The sequence below is a fragment of the Elephas maximus genome, chromosome 19, assembly GCF_024166365.1.
Source record: "Elephas maximus indicus isolate mEleMax1 chromosome 19, mEleMax1 primary haplotype, whole genome shotgun sequence".
In the NCBI taxonomy this organism is placed as follows: Eukaryota; Metazoa; Chordata; class Mammalia; order Proboscidea; family Elephantidae; genus Elephas; species Elephas maximus.
In genome coordinates this window covers 50762802-50781514 of record NC_064837.1, presented here as the reverse complement: position 1 = coordinate 50781514, position 18713 = coordinate 50762802, and the positions used below count along the sequence as shown (strand labels likewise).

General features: G+C 56.0%; 1 protein-coding gene across 1 annotated transcript; it reads left to right on the top strand.

Annotated features, from left to right (window-relative positions):
• Nucleotides 1-981: 981 nt before the first annotated feature.
• Nucleotides 982-16546, top strand: SLC4A1 (solute carrier family 4 member 1 (Diego blood group)). The gene is made up of 20 exons (XM_049859630.1): nucleotides 982-1069; nucleotides 4921-5003; nucleotides 5130-5256; nucleotides 6274-6335; nucleotides 7174-7354; nucleotides 7454-7589; nucleotides 8007-8130; nucleotides 8275-8359; nucleotides 8502-8683; nucleotides 9227-9437; nucleotides 9668-9880; nucleotides 10049-10197; nucleotides 10295-10489; nucleotides 11400-11567; nucleotides 11951-12040; nucleotides 12538-12704; nucleotides 13200-13453; nucleotides 14452-14621; nucleotides 14704-14877; nucleotides 15565-16546. The coding sequence occupies exons 2-20, from the start codon at nucleotides 4989-4991 to the stop codon at nucleotides 15643-15645; spliced, it is 2784 nt and encodes a 927-aa protein (XP_049715587.1). The 5' UTR covers nucleotides 982-1069; nucleotides 4921-4988; the 3' UTR covers nucleotides 15646-16546.
• Nucleotides 16547-18713: the final 2167 nt, after the last annotated feature.

Below are 18713 nucleotides of genomic sequence, written 5' to 3'. Positions count from 1 at the left end.
ACCTAAAACACCAGAAAATTTGACAAAATCAACAATGAAAACACTGGCGGGAAGGAAAACAACAGCGCTTGCTGGTAGCACAAACAGACGAAACCATGTGACTCAAAGGATCATTGTAATTGGGTGATAAAGGCAGCTCTGACCAGAGCAGCATTAGAAGGCTCAAAAAGTAAATTAGCAAGGAGTTTTAGCCTTGTAGGTATATTCATACATGTAAGCTGGGTTTATGAAAAATGTTTTTGTTGTCATAACTAACTACAGGAATATTTTTATAAAAAATAATAAATTTCTGCTGAAACTGCACAAAAATTTTATGGATAGTCATTTTGGTGTCATCTCTCTGACAACGGCACCTGGCGCGATCCACACACCACCCCCCCGCCCCGCACCTCCCTAGTGACGCCACTGGGTTGACCAGGTGTCAGTGTCTTAGGGTCCAGGGGCCAATTCTTCAGAGCCAGCTGGAGTTTTGGGGAAAGAGCAGTGAGGGTTCATAGGCTGGGGCAAGGAGGGAAGGGGGCTGCCTGGGCCTGTGAGCACTGAGCAAGTCCCCTGGGGAAGGCTGCAGGGGCAGAGTGAATGCTGAGAAGGGACTTGGGGAGACACCAAGCTGAGCAGAGGGGCCTTGCTGGAGGATGGGCAGAGGCAGAACAGGGCCCTCCAGAGGCTGGTACAACCCTGAGAGGCTGAAGCTCTAAGAATCCAGTCATCAAACCTCAGCCCATGAAGAAAGACCCAGAAGAAACTCAGGGCCAGGAGGGCCATGGGAGGCCTTGGAGGCTGACTGGGTGGGTGGGGTGGGCCAGCCTCACAGCTGTCCAGATGTGGGTGAGAGATAACTCTGTTTGCCAGGCACCCTACAGGAGCAGGGCGGAGGGTGCACCGGGGCTCCTGGGACCCATGGGGCGGGCAGATTAGGAGGCGGGGGCATGAGTCAGGGGTTTGTGAGCCGCCCCCGGGGCGTGAGAACAAGGCCCTGGACCTGCTAGAGCGGGTGGCAGCTTGGCTGGTCGCAGAGGGCACCGGCTGCTACAGGAATTTGCCGAGGGACCCCGAGGCTCGTGAGCAGGTGGGCAGGGCAGGGAGCGGTAAGGGGTGGTCCCGTGGCACCTGCCCTGGGGGGCTCTGCAGGTGCTTAGTATGAATCTATGCCCATGTGGGCACAGGTACCCCAACATCCAAGGGGTAGGGTGAGAATGTCATGAGGTGTGTCATTGGCCCTAAGGGCACAGGCCCATTGGCAGCCAGGGAGAGCAGGGTGGTGGGTGTTAGGAGCGGGAGGCTGGCGCGTGGCAGCAGAGGTGTGTGTGGCTGGTGTGGGGGGGATGTGGGGGGCAAATCTAGTCCACCTCCAGGTGTAGGGCCTTTTTTGGCTCCTCTTTACCAGCTCCTTGGGTCCCACAGACTCAGGTCTCAGCTACCTAGCCTCTTCTTTCCTCCACCCCAGGCCGCCCTTCTCCTACCTAGGAGTCAAGATGTCAGCTGACACTGCCTTCCATTTGGGACACTTTCAGAGTGTCTGCCAGAGGACCTGGGACTGTCCTCATCCTGGGGAGGGTTTGATGGGAATGGAGGAGCCCCCCATAATCTGAGGCTCTCAAAGCACTTAAATCAAGCTAAGCTTATGGGGAATGAAAGAAAACGAGCTTGGCAATGAAGGTAGCAAGTCTGACCTCAATCCCCAGTACCAAAGATGTTGGTAGCAAACACTTACCTAGCTCTCTGTATGTACCAGGCACTGTTTTCAATGCTTTATATGTGCACTTAGTGAATGCTTACAACAAACAGGTTTATGAAGTAGGAACTATTATTATTAGCCCCATTTTACAGATGAGAAAACTGAGGCACAGAGAGGTTGAGTCACTTGCTCAAGGTCACACAGCTATTAAGTGGCAAGTCTAGGATCTGAACTCAGGCAGTCTGGCTGCAGAGTCCATGTTCTTAACTACTAACACTAAATCATCTTTAATAAGAATAGCTGTTTTCTTTTCCGGGAGGCAGCACAGTATAGTGGTTAAGAACCAGTTGGAGTCAGGTAGGCCAGAGTTTAATTCTGCCTCTGGTACCTATTTACTAGGTGACTGAAGCAGGCAAACCTCTCTGAACCTCAATTTTCTCATCTGTAAAACAGGGCTAATGGTATTACCCACTTCACAGACGGGTTTGGGGATTATAAAAGATAAGGCGGTACAGCTCTTGGTATGGTACTTGGACAATTACGTAAGGGTGCCATGCCACCAGGGAGCTCTCCCTGTCATCTGGTTTCCCCCACCAGCCTCTGCTCCGCTGTGTTGTCCCCCACTTCTCCCAACTTCTGGGCCTCAGATGCCCCACTCACCCTTATCTGGCCTTGCCCTGGCCGGCTGGCTGGCTGACTGGCCAGGTGTTTGGCATGCTTCCAGACCCAGGGCCACCATTGGGGCCTGAGTCTTTATCGGTGCCTCACAAGGCCTGAGGCTTAGGGCAGTTGTGCTGAGCTGAGCAGGAATCTGAGTCATGGATACGCCCTCCAAAACCCTGGCTGGGCTCAAGGCACCTCCATTCCCCTTCTTCTCTCTCACTGAAGTCCCAGAACCACAGTGGGATAGCCGGCCCATGTATAGATGGGGTGACTGAGGCCTAGAGAGAGCCTGGGAGCCACGCAAGGCCATTTGGCCAGTCAGTGGCAGAGCGGCAACCTGGATCTCTGGACTTTCTGGCTCTGGTGGGCCTCTCTGACCATCCTGCCTCTGAGATGGGAAAACCGAGACCACAGTCCCAGCTCCACATGTGGACTTTTATCACCTAAGGCTTAGACACTCTTGAGGCTGCTTAAGAACTGAGGCCCAGGAGGGGGAGTGGACAAGGCCAGAGGAGGAAGAAAGGACTGAGATGTGAGAAGGGCTGAGGTGTGTGTGTGGTGGTGGGGAGTGCGTTCAGACTGAGACAACTGCACGTGCAAAGGTCCTGGGCTAGGGAAATGCTTGGTGACTTCTAGGAACCACAAGGAGGCCAACAGGGCAGGTAAGAAAGTAATGAGAGAAGAGGAAGGGAAGAGAACTTAGAGACAAGGGGAGAAGGAGGAAGAGAAGGGGAGGAGAGAGAAAAGGTGCTTGACGTGACCAGGATCCTCAAGGGTCAAACCCATTTTCCAGCTTTGGAATCTTCACATGGTCATCACTGTCTCCCTCATCACTTCAAAGCAGGGACCCCTCTCGTTCCTCAGTTGGATGGGGCTCAATCATGCCCCACTCCCTATCTGTAAGGACTGTAGGGCTACCCATTCCTCAGAAAGGAAGTTCTTTGTACAGTTCATTCTGTATAGAATCCCTACCCTATTCCTGTACATGACACTTTCGCCATGCCTGGTACAGTCCTCCATGGCACCTTAGCCTACCCGTTCCTCACACCTGGGCTATCCTTTCCTACCTCTCAGACCATCAAGTCCCACCTGTGCTTCTAGACCTCGCTCCGGTGGCCTCTCTTCCAGGGACACCCCATCTGCCACACCCCAGGAAGTCCTACTTTTCCTCCCGCCATACGGATCCTTGACCTGTTAGCTTGTGTTTGTTTGGGGGACAGCCTGCCATGTGTTCGCAGATTATCTCCCCAGTCAGGCCTAGGAGCTTCCTGAGAGTAGAGGGACATCCTTTCTTGTTCATCTCAGCATCCCAGTACTCAACACAATGCCAGGCACACGATGGGCATGACTGTGGACCTGACCCAAACAGAAACCTGACCTAAACCACAGTCCCCTGTGCTGCAGCAGATGAGAGAGGAAAAAGAGGTCCCTCCACACCCAGCCTGCAACACCATAAGGGAGCCCAGCGCATCCCATGGCTTGTCCTCACATTCCTAAGAGGGCATACCGCCCTACCTGTGAGGCACTCAACTCAGGAAACTGAGGCTGAGGGCTCGGTGGCCTCCTGGCTGAGTCACAGTCATCCTGGCTCCTCAGTCACAGAGCCCCAAGCCTGCAATGGGAAGTCATTGTCACTTTCACTCAACAAATATTTACTGAGCACCTACCATGTGTCAACCACTCTGCTGAAAGTAGGGGATTCAGTGGGGGTTGAGATAGTCTTCGCACTCACGGAGCTTCTCTTCTAGAGGCAGTGTCAGACAAGGTAGCATAGATCATTCGAGAAATCAGAAAATGACAGGTTGGGTGAGTGAGCATGAGGCTGGTCAGGGAGGGCCTCTCTAAAGAGAGGACATTTGGGCTGCTATATGGAAAGGCCTGAGAAGTGTGGGGGCGTGGCACATGCAGGCTGAGGCAACTGCATATGCAAAGGCCCTGGGGCAGGGAAGGGCTTGGTGACTTCTAAGAATCACAAGAAGGCCAATGGGACAGGTAGGGAGAGAGCACGGGGCATGGGGCTCAAGATGGGGTGGGGGGGAGAAGCAGGCCACATCATGACGTTCGAAATGCTTCCCTCCCTCAACACAGAGAGGCAGTGCCAGGGACACTGTGCGCCCACACTCCAAGGATTCTGCGGCCCCATGCCCAGCCTGAGGCAGTCATCTGGGGGGAACAGGTAGTGTTGTGGAGACCCTCTAGGGAGCTAGGGCCCCTGAACTGGGGGCAGGTCATGCCCTGCTTCAGCTGATCCTTAGGACGGGCAGGAAAAGAAGCCAGGTGAGGACTAGTGGGTAAAGGAAGGAGTTGGATTTGAAGGACAGACCCTCCCACCCTCCACAAGGTACTCAGATTGACACCAGCCCCCAAGCTTCCTCTTCCTTGTAATGTCCTAGCCCTCCCAGCCCTGAGCCTTCACACCCACAAAAGCAGCTCTTCCCCCACACTCTGCCTCCACTGTCTTCCTTTGACCCCACCATCTCCCAGTGCCTGGGATTCCACTCTGAAATGCAACCCCCTCTGGGGGAGGACCAGGAGACCCCAGGACGCCCTGTGCATCAGCCTGTGCCCCTCCCTGACAGGGACCCGCAGGGCGGGTTATGCTCCGGGCTTGGATCGCCGCGGACAACTGGACACTCAGGAGAGGACCATGGGAGATTCGCAGGTGGGTCTCCCGGCATCTGCAGTGCTCCTACCTGGGGGTTCTGAGGATCAGCCCTGGGCTCCTGCCTTCATGGGAGGAGGGGTTGAGGAGTCCTAGCAGGCGAGCCCTGACGGCCACTCCCCACAGGATGATTACGAGGATGAGATGGAGGAGATCCTGGAGCAGGAGGAAAATGGGGAGCTGGAGGACGCTCTGGAGCTAGACGATTATGGAGGCCCAGGTGTTCTCGTGTCCTCGGTGGGGGAACCAGCAGGTGAGCACCACCTCCTTCCCTCTGCTGGGGATGAGCTGCTGAGTCCTGGGTCAGTCAGCCAGGGAACTTGACCTCTCCCCTTCTCTACCCCCTCCCCTACCCCTGGGCCAATTCTCTCCACAATCCTGGCTGATTGAAGGATAAACAGAGTTTTGTTTGAAATGATCACAGGAGTTGACTGGGGGGTGGGGGCAGGGCCAGTCACCCATCTCCATGCCCCTTAATGGGTGAAAGGGCAGCCAGGACCATCTGACACAGGGTGTGAGGTCACATGTCACCTGTGACCATCCAATGCCAGGTTCTAGGCCAGGCACCGGGTCTGTTCTGGGAACATCGTTCTGTCTGGCGGGCCCAGAGGCCTTGAGACACGTGGGGCCTGTGGGGACCCCCAGGGCAGAGAGGTACCAGTTTCCTTGGCCTGTTGAAGGTCTTCAGTGGGGAGCCCCAGGCAGGGCCCTGTTTACTGTCAACAGGACTTAAGCACTGACAATTGGCGTTGAAGACAAGAGGCCCCTCTGGGAAATGAGGGCTGGGAATGGGGTGGGGTGGAGGGAATATAAGGGGCTGGCCCACCCTGGAGTCCAGAGCTCAGCGTGGAAGCCCTGAGAAGCCCTTGGGCTGGCGGGACTGTTGAGGCAGGTGGGAAGAAGGAAGGGAATCTGGTTTTGGAGGGCAGGAGAAGAAGGAGACCCTAGGATCTTTCTGAAAATGGCTATTCAGGACTCTCCAATGTCTATCATTGCTGAGGAGGGGCCAGCCCCAGGGGTCCTCGACAATGCTCATATGGGGAGTGACAGGGCAGGACAGGACCAAGAACAGGCATGGGGGACACAGCCCACTGAGTGGCAATGGTAGGATGGGATTCCCAGGGTCCCAACCCAGGGGCAATGGGAGGGAATGGGACGCCATCCCATGGCTGGGTCTCTGAGACTCATGGTGGGTGGTACGGGGGTTTCGAGGGCCCCTAAGCTTTGGGGAATTGTCTGGGGAAAACAGTAACCGGACTCTGGTTTTCAGCTCCCCTCACAGAGCCAACAGACACAGACTACCACACCACATCGCACCCAGGCACCCACGAGGTAAGGACCCCAGCTTGCCCTGTTCCCTTCCCTGTGCTGCCCTTGGGAGCTACCATTCTGCCAGGGAAGGTAGGCTCAGGGCAGGGGGACCCCGTAAACAGGCAAAAAAGGAGTAAGGATCCCAGGAAGTTGGGAGAAGGGAAGAGGACAACTTCTACTGAGGCAGGGGAGACCTGGGCCTCCAGGGCAGAGATAAACTGACTGCTGGTGGTCTGAGTCCCAGGCCTAGGCTAGGCTACCTCACTGGGGAAGCGCAGAATTAAAACACTGCTCCATCTGCCTAGGCCCCCCAGAGGTCCCCATCCTGTCTAGCTGGTTAGAGACTTATGCCTCCTCTCAGCTAGGCAGCTGACCCCAAGGAAACTCAAGGACATGCTGAGTCATACAATCCCTCAACAATCTTGGGGGCAAAAGACTGACCTAGTGACTCCAAAGTCCCCTTTAGCCTGAGCCTCCTGGACTCGACTTCCCTCACCTTTCCTTTCCAAGTGGCCACCACATAACTCCTTTTGGTCTAGAAGTTCTTCAAACACCTCTGGTATGGGGTTGGGGAATAGAGCCAAGGTGTGGACTGTCCCCCAAAGTGCTCCACATGGGACCCTCAGACATCTCCCTGAGTGTCCCGCCTCACCCAACACTCCCAGGCCAGGCTGGAGCTCCTGACTGTCCCATCAGAGCCCAAGGTCTGGCCTTAAGCCTCAGGGCCCTGAGCCTCCCACAAGCATTTCTCGAGAGCCTGTTGAGTGCAGGATCTGGGTGTCTGCTATACCCTGGGGTTCCAGCCTCCCCATGCCCAGCCCTGGGCCTGGTAGGCTAACTCTGGTCTGTGGGGCTGCAGGTCTACGTGGAGCTGCGCCAACTGGTGATGGACGAGAAGAACAAGGAGCTGCAATGGATAGAGGCAGCACACTGGGTGCAACTGGAGGAGAACCTGGGGGAGGACGGAGCCTGGGGCCGACCACACCTGTCTTATCTTACCTTCTGGAGCCTCCTGGAGCTGCAGAGCGCCTTCACCAAGGGTGAGCTCCCTGGGACCCTCTGCGGCCCCTACACTTGAGGCCTGGGGGTGAAGGAAGGTCCAAGTCCCACTGCCCAGCTCACTTCTCCCTTCCCTGCAGGGACCATCCTTCTGGATCTGCCAGAGACCTCTCTGGTCGGCGTGGCCAACCAGCTGCTGGATGTGTTTATCTATGAGGAGCAGATCCGGCCTCGGGACCGAGATGAGCTGCTTCGGACCTTGCTGCTCAAACACAGGTGCCCCTGCCACCAGGGCATTCCACGGGGCCTACCTCCCATCCCCCACCTGGCTAGGGCCCACTCTTTTTCCACTATTGCTGCTGTCCTCAAGAGGTGACCATGTCTCCATGCTCAGAGCTGGGGACAGAAGTCTGGGGACCTAAGCCCTCTGAGGCTACCAGTCCCTGAGAGGGCAGACCCTCAAGGCCCTTTCCTCCATCCAGTTTTCTGGCTCCACTGAGCCATTCTAAACAGAGGCCATCACTTACATCCATCCTGTAAGAGGCTGCTCTGATTCTCCTGCTCCAGGGTCTCTCTGGTCTGGTCACTGGGAAGTCCCACTTGGTGTCTACCCTTGATCCCTCCTGCCACAAAACTCCACAGCCCAGCCTGGACAGCTTACTCAGCCCATGTCCCCTGTTTTGTTTCCTGCAGCCATGCCAAAGACCTGGAGGACCTGGGAAGTGTGAAGCCCGTGGTTCTGACACGCTCTGGGGACCCCCTCGAGCCTCTGCTCCCCCAGTACCCGTCACTGGAGACACAGCTCTTCTGTGTGAAGGTGAGACTGTGCCAGGTGTGCACGGGGAGAGCTGAAAAGCCCTCAGCCAGAACGTGAGAATGGGCAGGGCAGGAAGGGCCGGAGGCTCAGTTCTCTGGGGATTGAGTGGGCTGAGGGCTCCCCTCACCATCTTCCTTCAAACAGGGAGACAGGGGCACAGAAGAGCAATTGTCATCTGGAATTCTGGAAAAGATAACCCCAGGCTCAGAGGCCACCCTCGTGCTAGTGGGTAAGCAGCTCCATCCCTCACTCGGACACCCCACTGCTCCCACCCCCTGACCTGGCCTAGCCTAAGCTGGGACCCAGCAGGCCCTTCCCTCAAGTCCACCCACCCTGAGCCCCAGCCTGGCCTGATGACTCTGTCCCCGTAGGCTGCACCTCCTTCCTAGAGCGGCCTGTGCTGGGTTTCGTGCGGCTGCAGGAGGCCTCAGAGCTGGAGGCCCTGAAGCTGCCAGTGCCTGTGCGCTTCCTCTTTGTGTTGCTGGGCCCCAAGAACCCCCACACTGACTACATCCAGCTTGGCCGGGCCACTGCGACCCTCATGTCAGAGAGGGTGAGGCTGGGGAGGGGAAAGCCAGGAAGTAGGGGGTGCTGGAGGCGGCCCTAGGAGAGATAGGAGGGGGAGTGGAGGAGTTGGGGTGGCAGAGGTTCATTCTCTGGACTCTACTGGTCGGGGTTCCTTTGACCCAATTCAATTGCTTCTGTCCCATCAGGCCAGGGGCAGTCCTGGCTATGAAGTCGGGTCTAGCTCTGTTCTGATCTGGTCTGGTTTACTCCGGCCTGGCCTGATCTAGTCCGGCTCACTCTGACCTGGCTCTGCCCGGTTAGGACTGGCTTGGTCTAGCCTGGTTCCACCTGGTCTGCTGTAACCTATCTGGTTTGCTTTAGCTTCTCTTTTCCCTACTGAAGGCCCTTGTGTGTCCTCCTGAAGTCCTTTCTTAGTGGGGAGTAGGGGTGGGAGGGGGCAGGAAAAGCAGTTCCACAGCAAGTAAGATCTGGGTGAGAGGGTTCTGGTCTCTGGAGGCGCTAGCTGTGGACTCCTGGGTCCTTTCGCTCAGCAGGTCCTGGCAGCCCTGACCCTCTCCTCTGCCCCCAGGTGTTCCGCACAGATGCGTACCTAGCCCAGAACCGGGAGGAGCTGGTGCGCTCCCTGGAAGGCTTTCTGGATTGCAGCCTGGTGCTGCCCCCGACGGACGCCCCCTCTGAGCAGGCCCTGCTTGGTCTGGTGCCCGTGCAGAAGGAGCTGCTGCGGAGGCGCTATCTGCCCCACTCCGCGAGGACAGAACCCGACTTCTACAAGGGTCTAGGTACCTGCCCCAGCCCAGCCCAAGGCTTCCTGAGCCCCTACAGATCCTCGGATACCCCGCACAGCCCTGTGAACTCCTGCCTCCCCTGAACAGCCCTACTTCCCGTCAAGTACTCCTCTACCACCTCTTCCCAACCCCACGCCTCCCAGCCTCCTTGACCACCCCTTCCCATCAGACAATGACTCCCATCACACCATCACCCCCTCCAACCGTGGTTCTGCCCTCCACAGACCTGAATGGGGGCCCAGGGGGACCTGGTGGTCCAGAGGACCCTCTGCAGCGGACAGGCCGTTTCTTCGGGGGCCTGGTGCGGGACGTCCGGCGCCGCTACCCCTGGTACCTGAGTGACATCACAGATGCTTTCAGCCCCCAGGTCCTGGCTGCCGTCATTTTCATCTACTTTGCTGCCCTGTCACCTGCCATCACCTTTGGCGGACTCCTGGGTCAGTGTCGCCGCCTGCCCCCTGCCCTTCACCTCCGACCCTCTGGCCTCTGCCTCAGCCCTGACTTCTGAGCTCATCTGACCCTCCAGACCCTGCATCAGCCAGCCCATGACTTCCTTTATTGGGCCCTGGAAATGACCTTGATGCCATTGTGATCTCTGCCAACAGGAGAAAAGACCGGAAACCAGATGGGTGTTTCAGAGCTGCTCATCTCCACTGCGGTGCAGGGCGTTCTCTTCTCCCTGCTGGGGGCTCAGCCTCTGCTTGTGGTTGGCTTCTCAGGACCCCTGCTTGTGTTTGAGGAAGCCTTCTTCTCGGTAGCTCAGTCCTGCCCCCTCTGACCCTGTGCCTGACCCCTGACCCCTGACCCCTCCTGCCCATGCAGTGTCTGACGCCCTCTGCCTCTGACTGCAGTTCTGTGTGGACAATGGCCTGGAGTACATTGTGGGCCGTGTGTGGATCGGCTTCTGGCTCATCCTGCTGGTGGTGCTGGTGGTGGCCTTCGAGGGCAGCTTCCTGGTCCGCTTCATCTCGCGCTACACCCAGGAGATCTTCTCCTTCCTCATCTCCCTCATCTTCATCTATGAGACCTTCTCCAAGCTGATCAAGGTGGGGGCCGTGGACGGAACAGCATGTATGCACATATGTGGGAGACTGCGGATAAGGTTACGTGCCTGTGGGTGTCTTTGTGTCCATGTCTGCAGAGCATTCGTACGCCCATGTTGTCTCACCTGTGTGTGACTGTGCATATGACATATAACTGTGGGAACACATATGTCTGCATTGTTCACATGTCTGCACCTGTGACTGTGTGTGACTGTGATCACGTTGACACCTACTGCCATGACTGTGTTCTTGACATGACTGCACAGTGGCTGTGCGTGAGAGGGTACCCTCTGTGTACCTGGTCATGTTGACGACCACATCATGGTATGACTAGTGGGCAGGTGTGACAGTGTGCATACCTGTGCATGTGTGAGTATGACCATGGGAAGCTGCATGCAGGGAAAGGAGCATGGGGGCTCTGGAGTCCCTCCACTCCCTCACCTGCGCTTGCCTTCAAGAAAGACAAGACCTGTGATCAGAATGCCCTGCCTCCCTAGCTCTGTCACCTCAAGCTATGCCTGGAGAAAGGGTGGACACTATGTCTGCCCCTGATTCTGTTGCTTGGTGGGTCTTTCTGTTCCAGATCTCTTAAGCCCCTTCTAGAGACCTCCTCTTCACTTATTTCCTGCCCTTCAGCCTTGTCATGTCTCTCAGGCCCTGGTTGCACATAGGCACGTGTGCACACACATATAGTCATTGCCCCCAGGGCCCACCCCACCCAAATCTAGCCTGATTCTCATCCTTGAAAACCAAGCTGAGGAATCCCATTGCCCCTCTGTACTCATGACAACTGAGAAAGATGGATGGATGAATGGATGGATAGATGGATGATGGTGCTGGATGGATTTAGCTGATACTTTCTAGCCCAGACCAAGGCTGGGGGAGAACAGTGTGCCTTGGTTTTCTGCTACAGATATTCCAGGACCACCCACTGCAGAAGCACTACAATGTGACAGTGGACCCCCAACTCAAGGTTCCCCTGCCTAATACAGCCCTCCTCTCCCTTGTGCTTATGGCTGGCACCTTCTTCTTTGCCATGATGCTGCGCAAGTTCAAGAACAGCTCCTACTTCCCTGGAAAGGTCAGCATACCCTCCTCACCTGCCCTTGCCTCCCCCACCCAATCCCAGTCCCAAACCTCCCAGCTTCCCCAGTGTCCTTAGTTCCAGTTCTTACCCTAGATTCCCACATCTATGTCTTGTGCTTGCCTCCTCCTAATTCCAAGCCTCCCTGGTCCCTTGGCTGAGAACTCAGCAGGGAGTTAGGGATAGATCTCGGGAGGGGTTGGGGCAAGGGCAAGGGAGGAAGAGAGGAAGCAGTTACATTTGAGGGCATGAGATGATGATGGATCCCCTCGGAAAAACAGGGCCTCCTCAGTGAAGGTGAGGCTAGACGGAGGGCAGGTGGGAGGCTGGAGGTGAGTAGCAACTGGGCACTGACCACCGGTCCTTCCACCCACCCCTAGTTGCGCAGAGTCATCGGAGACTTTGGGGTCCCCATCTCCATCTTAATCATGGTCATGGTGGATTTCTTCATCAAGGACACCTACACGCAGGTGACCCTTCCCCCAGCCCTCAAACCCCAGGACCCTGACCCCGCTTTTCACTTCATTCCCCCTTTCCAGAACAGCTTCCCCCAACCAAGCCAACTCAAACTACCCCTACCCCTTCTCTGCCTCCCCTCGGAGCCCCATGCTCTTCCCACAGCCCACAGGACCCTTCTGGCCAAAGCAAGGGGTTTGGTCAGGTTCTGCACTTAACTTCTTAATCCAAGGAAAGAGTCTGCTTTGGAGTCGGGCAGATCAGGGTGTGAATCTCAGCTCTGCTACTAAACAGCTGTGTGATGCCGGGCAAGTTACATACGCTCTCTGATTCTGTTTCCTCGTCTATAAAATTGCGAATGAGAAGATGTATGCAAAGGGCTTAGTGTAGTAACTGGGCCCATAGTAGGTGCTCAATATACACAAGTTCCCAAGTGCTCCCAACCCAATTGCCTGATTCCCAGGACCCTGAGTCTCCCCCTAGTGTTCTCACCAGCTGCTCACTTCCACAGAAACTCAAAGTGCCCAAAGGCCTCACGGTATCCGACCCTACAACTCGGGGCTGGGTCATCCACCCGCTGGGCTTGAATTCCCCCTTCCCCATCTGGATGATGTTCGCCTCTGCCGTGCCTGCCCTGCTGGTCTTCATCCTCATCTTCCTTGAGTCCCAGATCACCACGTAAGAGCCAGGGGAGCAGCTGGGCCTGGGAGGGTCAGAGGCAGGGAACAGGGCCAGCTCGAGGCAGGCAGGAGACAGAGGATGGAGCACTAGGCTCTGCTGGGCATGCAACCCTACTGAGCAGCTGGGATGATGGAAGGCAAGAGCAGGTCCAGATTTTGTGAGACCTGTGTTTTATAATTCGTGGAGCCCTTCTAAAGAGAAAGGATACAAAAACGAGAACTACAGAATTAGGTGCTGGACCTTGGAACAGGTCTATACAAACTTCATCAGTTTCAGGGTAGATCTTCCCGTGGAGATTCTATGTGATTCTGACGATTCTTCCACTCTTAGAGTCTGTGATTCCCAAGATGAGGGGGAAGGGAGAACAGAGAATTCAAAGGTGATGAGCACCGAAGGAAAAGCTGTGGTACAGAGGTTTGGGAAGGAAGAAAGGAGCAGAGGGTATTTAGGTGGGGGAGAGACCCTCTTACCCCGGACCCCCCACTCTCCCAGGCTGATTATCAGCAAACCAGAGCGCAAGATGGTCAAGGGCTCTGGCTTCCACCTCGACCTGCTGCTGGTCATGGGCATGGGCGGAGCAGCCGCCCTCTTTGGGATGCCCTGGCTCAGTGCCACCACCGTGCGTTCAGTCACCCACGCCAACGCCCTCACCGTCATGAGCAAGGCCAAAACCCCTGGGGCTGCAGCCCAGATCCAGGGGGTCAAGGAGCAGCGGATCAGTGGGCTCTTGGTTGCTATGCTTGTGGGTGAGTGAGGGCCACACTCCCAACTGCTTGTGCCCAGCCCGCTCCTGCCAGCCCCCACGCCCGCCTCCTGCCCCAGCCCTCCAGCCCCTACACCTTAGGCTCCAGTGCCCCTCCAGCCTTGCCCACCCTGGAGCCAGGTCTCTGCACACACTGCTGCCCACACCTCCCCAGCATCAATGATTCACTGGCATCCACCACACGGGGGCAGCCTAGAGGAAATCCCTGAGGCCCTGGGATGGGCATCTGAGCACGGGAGAAGGGGGCCTCCATGACTGAGGCCTTCTCTAGGCCAGACCATCTCTAGTCAGATGTTCAGTGAACGGTGGGTTTCAGCCCTGCCCTGCTGCTAACTCGGTGGCCCACCTTGTCTCTGGGCCTCAGTTTCCCCATCAGCACAGTAAGGGGGTTCATTAGATGCACTCGAGGTCTCTTCCCACTCAGCTGCCCTATGGCTGATGCAAGTGGCAAGACTCCAGACATAATGGAGAGGGAGGGTAGAAAGACAGAAGGGCCACTGGGGTTGCGGTGAGCTCTGGAGCAGCTGAGAGTCTAGCTGGGCTCAGTGTGGGCAGCGCCATGGAGGAGGCGAAGTTGCTGTTAGCTGGAGGAGGGTAGGATTTGGGTAGGTGGAAGGCAACGGAGGCATTCTGGGCTGGGAATGGGGTGTGGGGGGAAGGTGCACTTTCTTAATCTCTGTAACCCCCACTAGGCTGGGAGAGCGGAGTTTGAAGTAAGGCAGGCAGGAGTTTGACTACAGCTCTGCCACTTCCTAGCTGTGTAGCCTTAGGTTGCTTCACCTCTCTGAGCTTCAGTTTTCTCATCTGTAAAATGGGGCTAATACCAACTCTCTGGGGTTGTTTGAGGATTAAAAAGGCCCACAGTAAGGGCTCTATGTGGTACCCGTGGTTTTATTTCCCAGCTCCAAGCCTGGGCCTGGCCCCCGCTGGCGCCAGTCCTCTGGGTGGCCTGGGGCTAAGAGTGTGCGGTTCTTCCCACAGGCCTGTCCATCCTCATGGAGCCTATCCTGTCCCTCATCCCCCTGGCTGTGCTGTTTGGCATCTTCCTCTACATGGGGGTCACATCCCTCAGTGGCATCCAGCTCTTCGATCGCATCTTGCTCCTGTTCAAGCCGCCCAAGTACCACCCGGATGTGCCCTACGTCAAGCGGGTATAGGGCCCTCCTGGCTGCCTAGCCCAGGGTAGGGGGGTGCTGGGGTAGGGCAGGCACTGACCCCAGCCTCTGCCCGTAGGTGAAGACCTGGCGCATGCACCTGTTCACGGGCACCCAGATCATCTGCCTGGTAGTGCTCTGGGTGGTGAAGTCCACACCTGCCTCACTGGCTCTGCCCTTTGTCCTCATCCTCACTGTGCCCCTGCGGCGCTTTCTGCTGCCGCTCATCTTCCGGAAACTTGAGCTTCAGTGTGTGAGTACCTGCCCGCCCACCAGAGAGGGCATCTTGGGGAGGGCAAAGGTTGGGAGGCAGGGCCTCCAGAGCCAGGGGCGGGGAGGCGGCATCAGAGGCCCTGGGAGAATGGAAGGGGTGAGTCTCAGCACTGGGGAAGGCAAAGAGCATCAAGTTCAAGGTTTGAGTCTAGGACCTGGGTCCAAATCCTGACCCTGCCACTTATAAGTTGCCTGACCTGGATGGAGCAAGTGGCTTCATTTCTTTGTATCTTGGTTTTCATAACCTGTAAAAGGGGGATGATGATGGTTGTTGAGAGGGTTAAGAGGCCCACAGGTGTGCTCCAAGTGAGCTGTTAGCACCATTGAGTGGCTAGTTCTGTGGCCTTCTGACTCATTTTGAACAGAGTTGCTCCTCCAGTAGAATTCTTCCACAATGTGACACAGGTTGCTGTGGGGCTGCCCTGGTGAGGTGGGGCCCCTGCCCACCTTCTGCAGATCTCCCCTACTGGGACACTGGATTCCCAGGGCTCCTCACCCTTTGAAAACCTCTTATCTAGACCACCCTTGTATTGTCCAGAGGCTCGGGGACAGGACAGGACATGTCCGAGGCTCCAAGAGAGTGAGCTATCTCTAAGTTAAGTGCAGAGCAGGGCTCCCCTGGCCCAGCGGTCTCTCACCCTCTCTCCTTCCTGCCCCACCCCTGCAGCTGGATGCCGATGATGCCAAGGTGATATCTGATGAGAAGGAAGGTCAGGATGAGTATGATGAGGTGCCCATGCCCGTGTGAGGGGGGGCTCAGGCCTTGGGCCCCCCCTACCCCGCCATCCCACTCCCCCTATCCCAGGAAAAACAGAAGTTCAAGGGCATCTCATGGAATCCTAGCCCTTCTCCTGGGACAGCAGCTGAGGCCCTGGGACTGGGGTGGGGGGGGTGCCTAGGAAACCTTCCACAAGGTTAGACTGGCTTTTCTGGCTGGAGATGGCCAGAGAGGCCCACGTTACATTAGGGGATTCACCCGATAGTGCCTCCTGCTGCCACACTGCCACATGGGCATCCCGTGCTGGAGGGCTCGGATCTGAGCCTACCTCCTCATGGCACAGAGAGGGGCAGTAGGAAGGTCAGGGGATGGACTGGGGTTCAAGTTCCAGCTTGCTATGTGACCTTGGGCAAGCACCTTGACTTCTCCAGCCTCTGCATCCATTCTGTAAAATGAGTATATTGATAATAGTACCCAGGTTACAGCATGGTTATCAAGGACCAAAAAATATCTGAAACGACTATTATACTTTAGTCAGTATTGTTCTTCAAGGCTGCCCAAGTTCACACAGCTCCTGAGCCCCACAGCCAGGGCTTAAACCAGGGCTCCTGACTCCCAAGCTAGACCTCTGTCCTCTACTTGAACAATACACCTTCCCACGCTCAGAGATGCCCTGCTGACTCCCTTCCTACACCCAGCCCCCACCCCGTGACCCCCTGGGGCCAGAGAGGATAACCCAGCAAATAGTGCCCAGAAGCTTGGCTCCACCCAGAGGGTGGAGTACAGGTGAGAAGACAATCAGGGCTAGAACTCAGGACTCCTGAGCTCCTGATCCCTCCCCCTTGCTCTGCAAAGGATCTTGCATTCATTCATTCTACCAACATTTACTGAGGGCCCTGGGCCCTGGTGGACATAGAGGTGTGAGGGAGACCCTGCCCTGTGGGGGGAGGGGAGACTCAGTCACATCTAGATTTGGATGGGCGTGGGGGAGGGGAGGGGAAGATAGGGGAAAGATGGGGAGATAGGCTGGGGAGCTGGGGTTGTAATTTATTAATAATGTATTTTCTAAGAGCTTTCACCATCTAAGAGCTTAACACACACGCACACGCTCCCCCAAGCCCATTCCAAGGTGAATCTTGGGGCAAAGTCCTATTTGACCTGGAGAGACAGTGGCTCTCCAGGACACGAGGAGAATCTATTTTTTAAAAAAACAAAAACATAAAAAGAGTTGAAAGAACTGGAAGTGGCGCAAGATGGGGAAAACGCAGCACGAGTGTGTGATGAAAAGAAAGGAGGCTGGAAGGCTCTCACCTGCATCCCTGAAAGCTGATGCCATCACCCACTGCTTCGCCACTTTTTGCCTCAGTTTCCTCATCTGTAAAATGGGGACAATAATGGTACCTACCTTGTAGGGTTGTTGTAAGGATTAAATGAGATAATGCATGTAAAGGCTTGTTTAGCAGAGTTCCCCTAAGAAGAGCTCAACAAATGTTAGCTGCTGGTATTGTTATTTTGATGTCCCTTCCCCCTGCCCCACCCCAGCTCCTTGAAAAAAAAAAAATTTTTTTTTTTTTCCTTGAAGATGGGGAAAAAAAGTCACCCACTTGGCTAGCTCCTTTCCTGTCAATGCTTGGGAATATGTTTTGACAATAAATGCATCTGTGGTGAAGTTGCTGCCTTGTTCAAATTTCCCTTCCCAGAGCAGGGGCGGGGGGGTTGCGGGGGGCGGTGGTCTGGGGCATCTTAGCCGGACCTGGTGGACATGGTGTGTGTGGTGTGGGGTCAGTGCAGGGCTGCAGCCATGAGGGGCAAGGAGAGCCCAGCAGGGGGTGGCACTGAGACTGGGGGAGGACCAGGTCTGGTGGCCCTGAGGCCCCAGGGTGGAGAGGGCCAGCACCCAGTGAGTGGGTAGGAAAGTAGAGGGAGATGAATTTACACCTGGGCACCCTTCCTCTCAGCAATAAGCAAGACCCATGGGGTATGAGAGGGGCAGTGATGGGACCTTGCCATTTATTTCCCCTTGTACTTGTGGACTCTGTGTCCCTTTGGACTGATCAGTCCCTTACCCTGGAGTCATCCAGCTGGGCAGCACCTTTGAGGGGGATCACTAGAGAAGAAAAAAACACGAGGCCCAGAGAGGGAAGGCAGCTTGCTGTAGGTCACCCAGCAACAGCATCTCCTCACCAACTTTCTACTTGCTCCCACTCCAGTCCCCTTTAGGGGGCTGCTGGGCCAGGTGTCATCCACCCTGAGAGGAGGTACAGGGGTGTAATTCCTCTCCACCCTCCTCAGCCCTCCAGCAAGAGATCAGCACAGGGCTGGGCCTCCTGGCTTCCTTCCCTGGGTCTATATTTACTTGCTGCCTATCCCCACTTGACCCCTCCCAGGCTGGCCAGGGCAGCCGCCAAGGGGCCTGAGAGTTGACACCGCCCCAGGGAGAATGGTTGTAGCCGCCCACCTCCTACACACAGCAGCTGCATGTCCCTGAAGCCCTGCCATTGGCCCTGTCCCCAGGGCTTGCCAGACCCCCATTCCCTGCCCCCGTGAACCTTACCTGGAAGCCAGGCTGTGAGACCTGTGTGCAAGGCTCAGGTCTAGGGTGTTTCCAGTCCCCTTACATACGCGCACAGGCTCCCCCATAATTAGAGACCCACTGTCCCCAAACCCATTCCAAGGTGAATTTTGGGGCAAACTCAAATTTGACCAATTAGGGTAGGAGACAGTGGCTCTCCAGGACGTGAGCGGAAATCTATTTAAAAAAAAAAAAAAAACATAAAAAGAGTTGAAAGAACTGGAAGTGGTGCGAGATGGCAAAAACTCAGGACCAGTGTATGACGAAAAGAAAGGAGGCTGGAAAGCTCTCACCTGAGCTTGTTTCCTGCCAGGCAGATCTTGTTTTGCAGACCCTTCCCATCCGCAGAGGGACGAACCAGCTCACCAATATCTGGAGTTAGAAGAACGAGTGCTGCCTTGATTTGGGGACAACTTTCTTACCCTACCAAGTCCTGAGGCCCCTCTCCCCAAGTGTTTTATCTCAGTTCTGAGCTCTGGTATGAGGAGTGGGCGGGGAAGGCTTGTAAACAACCCAGATCAGCTGA

Coding starts and splice junctions, on each gene's coding strand:
- SLC4A1 (XM_049859630.1), top strand. Junction 11,568..11,950: donor GCTCCTACTTCCCTGGAAAG/GTCAGCATACCC, acceptor ACCCACCCCTAG/TTGCGCAGAGTCATCGGAGA. Junction 12,705..13,199: donor CTTGAGTCCCAGATCACCAC/GTAAGAGCCAGG, acceptor CCACTCTCCCAG/GCTGATTATCAGCAAACCAG.